This window comes from Lycium ferocissimum, chromosome 5 (genome assembly GCF_029784015.1).
Source record: "Lycium ferocissimum isolate CSIRO_LF1 chromosome 5, AGI_CSIRO_Lferr_CH_V1, whole genome shotgun sequence".
Lineage (NCBI taxonomy): Eukaryota > Viridiplantae > Streptophyta > Magnoliopsida > Solanales > Solanaceae > Lycium > Lycium ferocissimum.
The window spans coordinates 16,702,496-16,719,538 of record NC_081346.1 but is presented as its reverse complement, the minus strand read 5'-3'; the positions used below and the strand labels follow the sequence as shown (position 1 = coordinate 16,719,538).

Genomic DNA, 17,043 nt, shown 5'->3' with positions numbered 1-17,043 from the left:
CTTTTCGAATGGTAGCTGATGTCATAATGCGTCTAAATTGGTTTGCCACTTTGACTATTGACTATTGACCATTGATACTGCTTTAGTATTCTAAATAGTTGTTGGGTTAACTTTTTTACTGTAAGGGCCTATTTGGAAAGCCAAGGTAATTAAATTGGTTATAATTATATTTTGTTTGTTTATTAAATAATTACTTAGGTGGAAATTGGGTGTAATTGAGAGGGTGAATTCTCAATTCTCAAGGTGAGAATTGTGTAATACACCATGTAAAGTTACCTTTTAGATTTTTAATTTTATTTTAATTTCTTTTCTTTTTTAATTTATTTTTTATTTCTATTATTTAATTTATTTTTTATTTTATTTTAATTTCTTCTCTTTTCTGATTTATTTTTTAGTTCTATTATTTAATTTATTTTTTATTTTTACTTTTTAATTATTTTTATTTTTTATAGTATTTATATTTCATTTCGTTTCTCCTCATTCCCAACCGTAGTTCCATGTAATATTTTTTTTAATTTTTTATTTTATTCATTTAGCATAAGTGTTAATACTCTAATTTTTGAAACTACATCTCTTAATATTAGAAAGAATGAGTCATTAACAAACTTGGCATATAATAAGTGATGTTATTAAAATAGAATTTCGTTGTGAATGGGGTTTTAGACTTATATTTTCCCTTTCTTTTTGAATTATAGGAGTATTTAGTGTTACGTTGAAACTTACTTTTGTAACGTTGGAATTTGACATAAAGTATTATGTTAAAAAAAAATCTTTTGGATTTTGAATTTGGGTTATATTTTCGATTTTAAAAATATTTTAGTGCTATTGACTTGTTATTTCACACCCGTTGATAATTTTGTCAAACATTTGAATAACGTTATGGCATTATATTTATAAATATTCTTTTTTTTGTCAAACATCCAATCCCATGATGTTCTCACAAAAAAGGTATACTTTTAAGTTTTATAATCAATTAAAATTAAAATATTATTAATTTAAAGTTATATATCAATTATTTTTTACAATATTAGTTACAAATATATGATTATTAATTGACATATTTTCAAGAAACAATATATTATTAAATAACTAATTTAATATCATTTATAAAGGCACATTTTTTTAAATATTAATTTTAAATTTTTTATAATCAAAAGCTATTTTTAAATTAAACTAACTGTGTAATAACACTTGTGCAACCAAACAGCACGCTTGTAATTACACAATAATTATATTATGACAAACAAACAGGTCATTGTAATTACAATATTGTGTAATTACTAGGCTGTGTAATTACTAGGGTAGTAATTACACCAATTCCAATTACCAGGTTGCTTTCCAAACAGGCTCTAAGTAAATATTAAAGATCATATTTTAGTTCATTACTTAGAGCCTGTTTGAATTAGCTAGAAAAAAAGTGATTTTAAGTATAAGTGCTTAAAGTACTTTTTTAGTGCTAAAAGTTATTTCATAAATAAGCAGTTACGTGTTTGGATAACTTAAAGGGTTTTTAGAAGTAAGGGTCGTATTGGAATTAACAGAAAATATAAGGGATAAAAGGGTAAAGTTGTTGGTCAAACCAAAATGGCTTTTAAGCCAAAAAAAAAAATAAGTTGGGGTTGAACAACTTCTTAGTTTTAGCTTATTTGAAGCACTTTTTAACTTAATTTAAGTTATTTTCTACCAAATACCCAAATAAGTAAAAAATGGCTTATAAGCTAGAGCTTGTTTGGATGGGCTTAAAAAAAGCAGCTTATAAGCCCCAAAAAAAAAAAAAAAAAAATAACTTATTTTTTTCGCTTATTTTAAGACAAAATGACTTTTTTTCAAAAAAAAAATTTAAATTTATTGTCAAGAACTTATAAGCTTTGCCAAACGGGCTCCTGGTTTAACCAGCTTATAAGACAATCCAAACGGGCTCTTAATCATCATTAGTTATAGTATAATTTATGTTTTATTACTACATAGATCAATTATATTTTTTTCTTTGTCCGTGTAGATTCAACAATTAAAATCTTAACTCATATTTCGGTCATAAAATTGGCAATTAACGTGGAAAGGTGATATCATTAAATCTTATAGTGAAATTTATGTAATCCCCCTCGATATTGTTTTGAGATTAGGCTGTGAAAAAAAGAGAAGTGTGCGAACCTCGCTTAGGGCATATGATGTTATCTTATAGGGAGATTGTATCGTCCTCGGTGTAATTTAATTTTAGTCTTTGTTCGCAACAAATTTTAAGTGATAGAAATAAGCTGCATATCACAAACAAATATGTTAAAACAGAGATTTTATTGATAAAGAATACGGTTATAATTCTGTTTATTCCCTTGATTCTTCTATCCTAATTTTCTCCGTGATTCAAGGGTCATTAGTAGCGTATTTCTCTAATGTAGGATGATTTGGATTTAGATATGTGTGGACTTTCTTGGGATGTATTTGATTTTCATGAAAGGATATTGTGGATCTTCTTGAAGTATTTGGTTGTCAAGAAATATCCGGCCACATATTGACCTCTTTTTGAATACCCATGGGTTTATGAGATATTTGATATCTCTATTCAAGCAAATATGTGTCCCTTTCTATAGGCTTGAGCTAAGGTTTAATAAAAAAAATCCTAATCGACCTTAGAGTTTGAAAGCGATTGGACTAATTTGTAGAGTCATATTTTAAATCCGAAACAATTTCGATGTCTACAGATGCCCCCTACTTCAAAACTCGTCGAAATGTAGGCTTGCGGAATTCAAAGATGATATTTGAAGTAATAGTGAAGATGATGTCACGCCCCGAACCATGGCCTGGGCGTAACACGGCACTCGGCCACTCGGGCCTTGCTTCAAAACGTGTCCGAGCGAACCTCATGAAATTGTCAACATGGGCATCAAGACAATATAATATATATGATGCAATTTAAATGAATCATGAACATATAATTTGCGGAATAAAGTCTTGAAATTATCTCATAGCATGAAATTTGGGGGAAAATTAAAAACATGAAAGCATAACCGACTCGTGAAAAGGTATTTCATTTTAAAACATCGAATTCTAACTACCGCATAGACATGGCCTCGGAAAAAAATCGCATACTAATAGACTCTATTTGAACCCCGAAAAAAAAACGCAATAAGCCGATAACCGAGGTGATCCGCGCGTATGTTATCGAAAATCCATCTAAAGTTTGACCACTTTACAAAAAAGGACGTTTTTCATGGTGAATATTTTAGTAGTAAAATTAGATTTATGAAGAACATGGTAACATAAAGTATATGTCTTGATTAAATGTAAATAGTATGAAACGGGCTTAAATCAAAATCTTAAATCAATGGAAATACATGTATATAAAGTTGTAACGTGGGGAATGCTATAAGATAACCGACAACATGATTCGTACTTGCGTCCTAAAAAGAACACTCACACCTTTACGGGGATATGAGATTTAAGTAATAATAGCATGTAAGGATCAAAATCGCAAATGAAGGTGTTGCCTATCGATAACCCTTATTGACGTTTTACGTAGTTTCAAGCACGACTAATCATTAGTTAACTAAGCAAAAAACATGAACATGATATAGTTGGCTAAGAAGCCCATGATTTTCGTGAAATAACTTGTAAATAACTTGTAATCATGATTTTAAAATAACTTGTAACATGGTTTCATGAAATATCTTGTAATATGGTTTCATGAGACAACTTGTCATAAATCAAAACATGTTCTTGATTATGACTAATAACAATAGTTCATAATTATATATATAATTGACTTGAAAACATGCTTGGAACTTGTTACATAAAATCATAAAATTTTAAAATTTCATATAAACATAATGAGAACATTAATGGTATAAGAATTCATGATTCATGGATTAAGCTAGGGTTCCTAATAACCGTAATGGAAGATTAGGAATACAATAACGAATATAGATACAAAATTCATATACATAAATACATAACTATTGGCACACACACATATGTTGGGTTTAATGCCCTAGGGTTTGAACTTCATGGATATCAAAAAAAGCATGGGGAAGAACGTAGAGATTCCCACATGTGGATGGAAGTTATATATACCTTAATTGCTCCAAAATCTTGAATTAAAGACTTGAATTTTGGAGAAGATTTCCTAATCTTGATTCTTGAACCTTGGGATGGGTTTTCTTGAAAACCTAGATTAAGAACAATGCTTTCTTGCTTAGATTATTAGAATATATGTTAGAATTGATTTGGAAGGGTTTGGATTGACTTACCTTGATGTTTTGGATTGTTGCTAGGGCTTGGAATCTTCTAATAATGAAATGAAGAACTCAAGGCTTGGATTTATACAAAAGTGGGCGGATGTTATATGGACATATTATATGTCCGTGGATTTTATACGGTCCGTATAATATGACCATATTTTATCATGAAAGGAACGTCGATTTGGAGTGTCTGAAGTACGGACGAGTTATACGGTCCGTATAAAATTATATTGGCAGTATATAACCAGTTTTTTTAATATGATCGGTGAACGGACTTGTAATCATTCAGTAAAATGGCCATAACTTTTTAGAAGGTCCCCTTGACCCCCATAATATACCGTTGGAAAGGTATTTCAAAGGCTACAACTTTCATTCAGGAAGTTTTCCCAAATTCATAATTAATAAAGGGGTTATGGTCGTTGGAAGTAAGACCTTCTATAAACTCACTTCTTGTAGAGTGGCTTCCAATTTTGCTTTGCCCAAAGACATTTCTTATGACTTGATTAGTTTTCAAAATACTTCCTATAATGCTCATATTGGTTCCATTATGTTATCATCTTATGAGTGAACCTTTCGAAGTACGAGGTGTTATATGACAAACATGACCTCCACCATAATTTTTCCCATTTTCAATTCGAAATGTGAAGAGCAATTCTCCAATTCATTTTTTCAAGCAATTTGCATGTCGATTTTGAAGCACTGCAGTGTCCTTGGATGATTTCTTTTCAAAGTCTTTTGACCCTTGTTTGTTAAGACTAAGTGTATCCACTTTGGACATGGATTGAAACCATTTCATTAACGAGCATCATCAAATCCACGTAGGGCAAGTTTTCAATGTATTTAAATTTGCACATAAGCTTAATCCAGACTAAACTCCCACAGTTGATCTAATTTGAATTGACTTCAATTTGCACATAAGCTTAATTCAGACCAACTCCCACAGTTGATCTAATTTGAATTGACTTTAATTTGCACTGAAAATCAGACTTCTTGATTTCATCGATCAAATTATCACCGATCAGTGTGTCCATCTTTGCGGTTTTGTAGGAAAGCGTTGGATGTGTCGATTTTGTTGCAACGTTGTTGATCTAATTTTAGACCACCATAGTAATAATTGGCTTTAGATTTTGAAAATCTAATTTCTGAGAGAAGAGATGAAAGGCAGATCTAGTCCCATTGGGCGTGCCAATTTGTTCGCAATAAATTTTAAGTGATAGAAATAAAACTACATATCACAAACAAATATGTTGAAACATAGATTTTATTGATAAAGAATGTGGGTACAATTCTGTTTATTCCCTTGATTCTTCTCTCCTAATTTTCTCCGTGATTCGAGGTTGTTGTAGTGTATTTCTCGAACGTTGGATGATTTGGATTTGGATAGGTGTGGACTTTCTTGGGATGTATTTGATTTCCATGAAAGGATATTGTGGATCTCCTTGAAGTATTTGGTTGTCAAGAAATATATGGCCACATATTGACCTCTTTTTGAATACTCATGAGTTTATGGGATATTTGAGATCTCTATGCAAGGAAATGTGTGTCCTTTTTTATAGGCTTGAGCTAGGGTTTAGGGTAGAGTATCCTTCAAGAAACCCTAATGGACCTTAGAGTTCAAAGTAGGGGCGGAGCTACACCCATTCAAGGGTGGTCATATGAACACGCTTTGTAGGAAAAAAAAATCGGATATATATGTTAAATATAGAACTTTTTTGATATATAGTATTCGATGAACAACCTTGACAAAGAAAAGAAGGATAGCCCAACGATCAAGGGTGTGCAAACTCTCATTAGAGGCGCGAGTGTGACCCCTGGCTCCTGCACATAACTTTTTTTGGCATTAGACTATTTTGTTTCACTAAACTAAACGAGACAAAGCCATGACATTTAAATTAGTGTTTGAATTTTTCTTTTTAAATTAAAAAATAGTCACTCATTAAATAAAACCTAGTCAAAATTTTGTCTTTTAACAAAAACACCTTTTTCCCTCAAAAACAAAAAGCCCTTTTGTTCTGCCTTATCTTCCTCCATCACAAAACCACCATCGTTGTAGCCTGTACTAGCCACTGTCACTGCACGTTTGCACCATAACGCCACCTCGGTTACCGCTGCTACGAGAAAGGTAAAATTTAGTTCTTTGAAAATTTCTAATTGGTATTAATATTTCATTTTAGAGTTGGATTCAAATTCATCATTTGTGTTTTTTCTTTTTCCCATCGTTCTTTCATAGCAAATTAGGACCTATCTTTTTTATTTCTAGGTGATGGCATGAAAAATTAGAAATTTTCATATATTGCTACTTTTCCAGTAGACATATCTTTTTTATTTTTAGGTGATGGCCGGAAAAAAAAATTTGGTTAGGACCTATCTTTTTGATTTCTAAGTGATGGCATGGCAGTTTGCTACTTTTTTCCTCCGTATATTGCTACTGTTCATGTTGAAGAAGTATGCTAAATTTCACCAACAGCATTTTGTGTGTGTGTTTTTTTTTTTTTTAATTTCTTTATCTATTCAGCGAGTAATTTGTATGGTTGATTTCTAATAAGTGCAACGCGCTTGACTGTTATTTAAGTTTGAATGGAGAAATATTTCAGAAAGTATCAAAAAAAAGTTCGGCGTCTCAAAATCAAAATCAACTTTGCCGAGATGAAAATGCCAACCAAACAGAAATACCATATCACTCTTCTTAGAAACAAGAATTTGATGTTAATGATCTAAAAGGGACTTACCAGTGAAAGAACTCAATTTTGGATTATCATCCAAACATTCGTGATGAGATAAGGAGGGCATACATTCAAAAACATCCTTTCCAACCTAAGGATCATGTGTTCCCTAAAACTTATATTTCCGGAACACCATGTCTTTTTGTTTCTAAATGGTTTGATGAATTTCCTAATTGGTTGGAATATAGTACAAGTGCAGATGCAGCTTATTGTTTGCCTTGTTAGTTGTTTAAAGACGAAAGTATTCATTAAGGTGGTGGTGATGTATTTTCGACTAAAGGGTTTAAAAATTGGTATAGAAAGGATAGCTTGCTAACACACATTGGTCTACCGAATAGTGCTCATAATCAATCAAAAAGAATGTGTGAAGATCTAATGCGAGAACAACAATCCATTCATGTTGCATTTTACAAGTTGGATGATAAAGGTAAGCATGACTATAGGGTTCGCTTAAATGCTTCAATTGATGTGGCACAACTTTGCCTAAATCAAGGTTTGACACTTCGCGATCATGATGAGAGTGAATCATCATTGAACAAAGGTAATTTTCTTGAAGTTCTTTCATGGTACGCGGATAGATGTGATGAAATTCAACCTTATGTGTTAGGAAAAGCTCCAAAAAATAATAAAATGACTTCTCATGATATCCAGAAAGATATTGTGAGTGCTTGTAAGATCGAAACAATTAAGGCTATACTAGAGGACTTAAATGGTGACTACTTTGCTCTATTGATTGATGAATCTAGAGATGTGTCACGTGGAGAGCAAATGGTTATTTGTTTACGATATATTGATAAAAGGGGATTTGTGATGGAGGCATTTATTAGACTTGTTCATGTTAAAGATACTAGTGCTTTATCTCTGAAGAAAGCAATTGTGGATGTACTCGCTCACCATTCTTTAACTTTATCTTATGTACGGGGGCAATGTTATGATGGGGCAAGCAATATGCAATGTGAGCTAGGTGGTCTTAAAACGTTGATCAAACAAGAAAGTAGATCGGCTCATTCCATTCATTGTTTTGCTCATCAACTTCAACTAACCCTTGTTGCGGTTTCTAAAAAGTGTGTTCAAGTAGGAGAACTTGTACTCTTAGTTTCAATGTTTGAATGTCTTGGGAGCTTCTTTTAAACGTGTGGATGAACTTCGAGAATCTCAAAAATAAAAACTCCGGGAAGCATTAGATATAGGTGAGCTAGAAATGGGTAGAGGCCAGAATCAAGAACTTGGCCTTATTAAAGCCGGTCATACTCGTTGGGGATCTCACTACAAGTCGTTTGGAAACTTTATTAGTAACTTTGCCTCTATTGTTGATGTACTTGATACTCTTGTTGCAAATGCAAGTACTCCGGATGAAAGAGCTAGCGCATCAGGATTTCTCAGAAGTTGTCAAACGTTTGAGACTGTTTTCTTGTTGCATTTGATGACTAATGTTTTAGGAATCACATATGATCTTAATGTGTCATTATAGAAAAAGGAACAGGATATTGCAAATGCCATGACTCTTGTTAAGGTTTGCAAGAGAAGGTTGCAAGCTTTAAGAGATAATGAATGGGATTCTCTCTTAGAAAAAGCATTACTGATGGGATTCACTTAAAGAAAAGGTAGAAACGTTTTGTATCAAGTCTAAAATTTCATTGCCTAATTATGATGATCCATGTACTAACTCTGGAAGATCACGACGTAAAGTGGTTGATTATACTACTTTGCATTATTACCGTGTGGATTTGTTTTATAAAATTATTGATTGGCAGCTACAAGAACTCAATGAGCGTTTCAATGAGGTGACAAGTGATTTGCTTAATGGAGTAGCTTGCTTGAGTACAATTAAGTCATTTTTTGTTTTGACACAAAAAGATAGTGAGAATGGTTGAATTATATCCTGATGACTTTGATGGATTTAGCATGAGGGCCCTTGAGAATCAACTTGCTAATTACATTATTGATGTTCGTGATATTGACAAAAGGTTCTCCAATTTCATTGGACATGGGGAACTTTCAAGAAAGTTAGTTGAGACAAAGAAGCATTTAAACTATTCTCTTGTATTCCTTTTAGTGAAATTTGCTTTGCTTCTACCAGCTGCCACTGCAACAGTTGAAAGAGATTTTTTGGCAATGAAGTTTATCAAGAATGACTTGCGGAATCGAATGGACGATGAATTCTTAGATGGCTGCATAGTACCTTATGTGGAAAAAAATATATTTAAAGATGTTTCTAATGAGTTTATAACAACATTTCAAGGGACAAAGACTCGTCGAGCGCGACTGTAATTTATTAAGTTTGTAATAGAATCTTTTGTTGTTGACTTCTTTATGTTAATTTTATTTTGTACAAGTATATTCCTGACTCCATTGCTTTTTCATATTCTAGCTTGATGTTACAAGTGCAAAGACAGAATTAGATAGTAATAGAATAACGGTGGTTGGAGAAAATCATACAGATATCATGTGTTCTAGCTCTGTCAAAATTACTCTTGCTAAGTATTGTGATCATTCAACAGATCCATTAGCTTATTTTTGTTGTTGTTTCGGATAGGAACATCCAATGGGATATTCTTATTGAAGCTACTGTTTTCTTTTAATCTCAAACTATCGGCTAGTAAAGAAGTATCCAAATCTTGCAGGTATTGAAGTGAATATGCTATGATCAGTTGTTTGTTTGCTCTAAATATTTTCAAACTTGCTAGAACCGTGACATTTGTTTATCTGCAGCCTATGCTTCGGGAGTTAGGTAAGCAAAATCCGCATTTGATGTGACTTATTCAAAAGCATCAACCTGACTTCCTGCGCTTCATCAATGAACCTGTTGAAGGGGAGCGGTGAGGACATTTGATATTCTTCTTTTGATTTGAGATAAATCCATTGTTCTATTGAAAATGCTTTTAATAAGACCGCATTTAAGACTTGATTTTATATGTCTTGAGTCTATCTGTCTAAATCCTTTCTTTACCATCTTGTGTTTGTATGCGAGACTGATTTCTCATTATATATGGAGTATCAGGAATGCGTTAGGGCAGACAACATGAGTAATACCACAAGTTGTGACTGTTACACCAAAATCGTGAGGCTATTGAATCTGTAATTTACTTATTTGTTCTTTAGCTTGCATCAGATAAAGTGTTATGCGGTAGAAGAGTTTGTATTAATAGTTTTGGAGCAGAAGAGTTTGTATTAAATGGAATTTGAAAAACCTGTTTATGGAGACTAAAAGTTTGAATTGAAAAGGGGAAAAGGTGGTGACCAGAATTTTCTATTTTGTTGTTGATCAAATGTTTGAGTCAATTAAACTTTCTAATGTACACTACTGGAAAGTGAAATATTATATTTCTGTCATAGTTGAAAGTCAGCTTTGAAAATTGTGGAAGTCAACTCTTTTGTTTTTCCTTCCTACTAAAGTTGAATTTCATGATCTTCAGTTGAGATACTCCGTAGTGTTGAGCACGACTTGATGAAAGGAACTAAAGTTTGCAGATTGGTTTTTAGAATTGAGGAGAAACTTAAGCAAAATTTCATTATTCTTTGGTAGAATTAATGGACAAAAGGCTATGGGAGGTCAAAAAAGGAGATGTTCATCACTTGGAAAGTTCATCACAAGTCGTGGATCACATACATTCGAAGAGCGTGAGGCTATTGAACGTGTAAGTTACTTATTTGTTCTTTAGCTTGCATTAGATAAAGTGTCCTGTGGTAGAGCTTATTTCGTAATAAATTCTATGAAGGGGTAGATTGTCGATGGGAACTTAAATGGGTAATTCACTGCTGCAAATATTTTGACGCAACACCAGGCCATATTGATAGTTGGCTTTTGGATTACTACACAACCATTTTGTGAAAGGAGGCCGAGGCATTGCGCTTTTTCATGCGTTGTTTTCCTTTTTTTCTCACACATCCCCTGTCCTAAAGCATGAACACCCTTGATGAATATCCTGGCTCCCCCCTTGGTTTGAAGACGGATTGGACTTATCTTGTAGAGTCATATTTTAAATGCGATACAATTTCGATGTCTACAGTCTTTAATTAAATAAAATCTCCATAAAATTTAATGTGCGTTATTATTTAAAATATACGCTTTACTACTAACTTGTCGGCTAAACTAGCTTGTTTAGGTTGGGGTACGTGGGCGGTGGTAAATCTATTAAGATTCGTCCATAATTTGTGAATTAGTATTTTGAATGCTACACATTTATACACACGTGTTTTTTTTTAATTGTTGAGGGCATTAAAATTAGGTTTTGAATTTTTCTATGGTTTCTATTTTAAAAAAAAAAAAAAAAAACAAAGACTTATATGATCAAAGGCATACCCAAATCCATGCAAGTTTTGAATTTTTCTATAGTTTCTTTTAAAAAAAAAAAAAAAAAAAAGACATATATGATCAAAGGCATACCAAAATCCATAATACAAGCATCAGTCAAGCGGTATCTCCCTGAGAATTCTATTGACAATAAAACCCATTATAATAGTTGTCACTAATTTGTTTGATGTCCATCCCGAAATTGTTGACCACTAATATTAGATGAAAAGTTTAAATCATCCAAAAATTGTCGTGAGTGATAAAATCTTCATCGTAATTAAATTTTCGAGTTTAAGTTTTAGAAATGAAGTCGTCTTTGACATAAATTGTTTTTACTTTTACAGTAGAACTTCTCAATAAATTTTTGAATTAATCGAGCCTCGAGACTTGTATTATACGAATGCAAGACAATAAAAATGAAAATTTTATTAAAATATTAAATGTACCACAAAAGTTTTGCGTCTCCCTTTTACTCTTCCATTCAATATCTGCTAATCTTTTTTCAAAGAGCGAAAAAGGCTAGGTATCACTTCACACGTCTCACTAACATGTACCTACAATTCAAATTTCAACAAAATTCTTTAAGTTCTAGGCATTCCAATACCATTAGAATTGGATCAAGGTATCACTTTAAAGGACCGTATCATATTATTATTATTATTTTTATTATTATTAAATAATACAACGTATTTGTAGATACTTTATGAACAAACAATCATGTTCTTATAAAAGTAAACATTTCAAACGCATATGTCAAAATATTATTTCTGAAAATACAGTCGTATTCATAATGATACTATGACATTTTTGACAAACTTGTTGGACAATTAATTTTAATCTTTGACTATTGATATTGCTTTAGTATTCTAAAAGGTTGTTAGGTTAACTCTTTTACTGTAAGTTAATATTAAAGATAATATTTACTGAAATCGAGCAAGCCCCAGACGGGACTATCAAGTTAAGGTTCGCAGAACTAAAACCCTTGATAGACAAAGTCGAACGTAATAGTATCGACACAAAATCTAGATTGACTAGATCAAAGTATAATTTATGTTTTATTACTACATAATTCAATTATAATTTTTTTCTTTGTCTGTGCATATTCAGCAATTAAAATCTTAACTCATATTTAGGTCTTAAAATTGACAATTAACGTGGAAAGATGATATTATTTGATCTTATTGTGAAATTTATGCAATCCTACTCAATATTGTTTTGAGATTACTATGCTGTGAAAAAGGGAGAAGCATGCGAACTTTGCTTATAAAGGCATATGATGTTATCTTATAGGGAGATTGTATCGTTCTCGGTCTAATTTAATTTTGGTCTCTAATTGAACAAAATTTCCATAAAATTCAATGTGCGTTATTATTTAAGATTATACGCTTTACTACTAATTTGTTTACTAAATTAGCTTTGTTTAGATTGGGGTGCGTGGATGGTTGTAAATCTATTAAGATTCGTTCATGTTTCGTGAATTAGTATTTTGAATGCTACACATTTATAGACATGTGCTATTTAAATTGTTGAGGGCATTAAAACTAGATTTGAATTTGTCTATATTTTCTTTTAGAAAAAACAGAGACTATTATATGATCACACGGATACCAAAATGCATAATGAAAGCAAGCGATGTCTCCCAAGAACTTTATTGACGATAAGCCTATTATAATAGTTGTAACTAATTGTTTGATGCCCTTGCCAAAATTGCTGGCCACTAATACTAGATGAAAAGTTTAAACCATCCAAAAATTATCTAATTAAAGGTTTCCAGCTCAAATTTTAGAAATGAGGTCGTCTTTGATATAAAATGTTTTACCTCTAAAGTAGAACTTCTCAATATAGCAATATAGTTTCAAACTAATCGAACCTCAAAACTTGTACTCCCTCCGGATCAAAAAAAGAGTCCACTTAGCCTTTTTTTCTTGGATAAAAGAAAGAGTTCACTTAGTAAATCAAGAAAAAATTAACTTTATTTTTTCATATTTGCCCCTATTAAGTGTTATATGAACAAATCTCAATGCCTATTTAATTAGGGGTAGTTTGGTCAAATTACATATTTTTGTCTAGAAATTAATATTTTCTTAAGGAGTGTGTAAATAGCTAAGTGGACTTTTTTTTTATCCGGGGAAAGTATTATACTGTGCAAAACAATAGAAATGAAAAATTTATTAAAATATTAAATGTACCACAAAAAGTTTGTGTCTCCCGTGTACTCTTCCAACCAATATATCTGCCTGTCATTTTTCAAGGAGCCAAAAAAGTCAATATCACTTCAAACGTCTCACTAATTTTCAACAAAATTTTTTGATTACTGAGCAATCCAATACTATTAGAATTGGATCAAAGTATCACTTTCAAGGACTTTATATTATTATTATTATTAATTAGTTAATTAAATAATAAGTATATGTAGAGACTTTATGAATAAACAACCATGTTCTTTAAAAAAAAAAATAGATATTTCAAACGTGTATACCGAAAATATGTCAAAATATAATTTTAGAAAGTACCCTCGTATTCGTAATAATACCGTGACGTATTTTGCAAGTGTGTTGAACAATTAATATTTTTTTTTTATTCTGAAACAAATTTGAAATAACCGGCTCATACACAAGGAAACTGATTTATAATATTGTAATTACTAAACAAAATTACAATGAAATAGCAAGGGAAATGACATAGAAGAGCTGATAAGAAGACGGAGGTGAGAATTAGACTAATACATAAAGAAGAGGATGAGGTAACTAGAAACAAAGCATAGATGAGAGAGAACACTAAACGTCGCAATTCACATAACTCATTCTTTCCAACTCCTAGTCCTTTTTAACCAAATGCTAATTGGATGTGAATTCTAAATAAAATTCTTCAACATTTTACTCGATCCAATAATTCTAACAAAATCAGTCTCATGGGTCATTAATTTTTACTTTTGCCCCTGTTTTGCGCTGGTCTTTAATTTTTGCTCCTCAATACTAATAATTTTTGTGAGGCATAAGTTTATATTTTTACATCATAATATTCATAAGTTATGCTTATTTTTATTTTCGACTTAACAATTACTAAGATTAATCACCTATCTCAAAAAGAAACAAGAAAAACAAGAGTGCACGTGCAGTAGGCGACTTTGTGATTTCCAATAACTATTTATGTGCTTAGAGGCACCATAATAAAGATAAAAATTTACTGGTACTTAAATTTAATTAAGCATTATAATTTATTAGTAGTTAAAAAATCAAAATCAAAATGCACATCACTTAACTATGATTAGGTAACAAACATGCGTGTATAACATACTTGATTTTTTTTTTGATTTGATGTATACATCAAACGAATAAATTTTTACCACACAATAAATTGTGTTGTCATTTCAAATATATGAAGTCATGGTTGAAACATGAAAGAGGTGGTTTTGAATGCTCTAGTATCTTGTTAAAAATAAAAATAACAAAGAAATAAATATATCAATTGTTTAACTTAAAGAATATTAAGACTTTTAGTCAACACACATATTATCGTATACATTGGACTTTATCGCTGGTACCCTATTAAAACAATAATGGCTGGAATGGATGGTTCAGGTGCTAAAAAACCAATCAACTATGTCTTTAGAGAAAATTGAAAATACTTTTTCATTTGAAATTTTGAGTATAGGGGATATCATAAAAAAATTATTCTCACCCGGTTTAATTTCTTTACAATATAAATAATTGTGCAAATATTGTATGCATCTTGATTAGTTATTTATTCATTCAAATAAGTAGTAGCTACGGGCACTTAAGCGATGTATATCACGAAAAAAAGAAAAAGAGGTCACTAATTAGATATTTGGTTCATGCATTTTAGAGAAGATTAAGCTACATAACTAGAGAGGGACTAACTCCGAAGTCAGATGCGTATCTACAGTCTAACAAGGCAACTATACCCATAATGTAAGGGTGACAATAAATGTTAGTAATTTCTTTTAACAAACAAAGATAAAGACGTGAAAAAGATTTGTCAACATGAAAAGATAAAGATTTGTCAACATGAAAAGCGTGTACAAAGCGTGGAATTATTGCTTCGAGCAGACTTAAGCCATATAATTGTGAACGATTTTAAGAAATTTTAATAATTTTTTTGTCAGTGTAACAAATTTTGGGAACTATCTATAATCTGGCACTTGGGTCGCCGTCGAGTATCATTGTTCAGCACTAGCCCAAATGGGAGTCTGTGATAATGAAACACAAATGTTAACACGCCCAAGTCTAGCCCAATGTTGCACACTTACTCCTACCCAACTCATCGGCCCAAATTAATGTTGTTCCTCGCCCCTTGCTTTGCCAACCAATTTATTGTTTTCGAGTGCAAAAATAAGGGAAAATGTCCAATGTAGGCAAATTATTTACACGTAAATGCCTTTTTATAAACTAATTCCGGTACTATCCTTACCCGAGTGGCCCTTCACCCAAATTAAACCGTCAACCTGCTCAAACTGACCGATCAGAATCGGTTACGAAACCGCCCGTTTCTAAGTTAAAAAACCGAATAGAGCCATTTAATAGCAATCCGAAACCGAATCCGTCCGGTTCAAATGTACCAAAACCCCTTTTTTTTTTTTTTTTGTATAGTATTTATTAGTATATTGTAGGTATATTTACATATGTTATATAAGTTTATAAGTAAAGTTTAAATATTTACTGACTAACAGGCTAACAGCAAGTCAGCAATACAACATATACGTGTGTGTGTGTGTGTGTATATATATATATATATATATATATATATATATATATATATTAAGTTATATGCTTTAGTTATACACTTATATTACATAATTACATATACCTAAAATATAGTAAGAATATACTTATATATATCAATATACTTAGATTATATAACTTATATATATATATATAGATAATAGATATATGTTTAGTTATATATATATATTAATATATATATGTTTAAGTTATATGGTCTACTATATATACTTATAACTTATATATTATAACTTAAAGTTATTTATAACTTAATTTTTTTCTAAGTTTATAAATTCATATATACGTATATATATATATGTGTGTTTAAGTTATATGTATACTATATATTATAAGTATATTCTTAGTATATTATACTATATATATATAACTTATATATATATATATATATATATATATATATATATATATATGTTTAAGTATACTATATATATATACTTACAACTTAAGTTATTTATAACTTAATTTTTTTCTAAGTTTATAAATTCATATATACGTATATATATATGTGTTTAAGTTATATGTATACTATATATTATAAGTATATTCTTAGTATATTTTAGTTATTTTTCAAGTATATAACTTTCTAGTTTTTAATTTAAGTAGATGTATATTATAAGTATATTCTTAGTATATTTTAGGTATATTCCTAACTTAATATAAGTAAAAATATGAACACAAGTAAATAGAAGAAAGCTCAATGAGCCATATATTTTATTCATTCTTGGATAACATTTATTTGCAAGTTGTAGTTTTTTTTTTTAACTTGCAAATAATACATGAGTTGTAAAGAAATAGTAGGATAATAAAATCACCAATTCACAATCATTTCGTTAATTTCCCCATATCATATTCTGGCCATGGAGATATCTTCAAAGCCTTCCATTTGGTCCGGTCCACTTGCTATCAAATCTTCAATTTCTTCCTTCGCCTTCCTCCGCTTCTAAGTTTTGTCGTCACTCCGATCTAATCCAATCGCGAATGCACATTAGTACTTGCAAGCTAAAGCCGTAGCAACGAGTGTCTATGGT

At 31.0% G+C, this 17,043-nt stretch overlaps 1 protein-coding gene across 1 annotated transcript; it reads left to right on the top strand.

The window, feature by feature from the left end:
* The first annotated feature begins 7,318 nt into the window (after positions 1-7,318).
* LOC132057612 (uncharacterized) lies at positions 7,319-8,089 on the top strand. Its single transcript, XM_059450236.1, has one exon. The coding sequence runs from the start codon at positions 7,319-7,321 to the stop codon at positions 8,087-8,089; it is 771 nt and encodes a 256-aa protein (XP_059306219.1).
* The last annotated feature ends 8,954 nt before the right edge of the window (positions 8,090-17,043 follow it).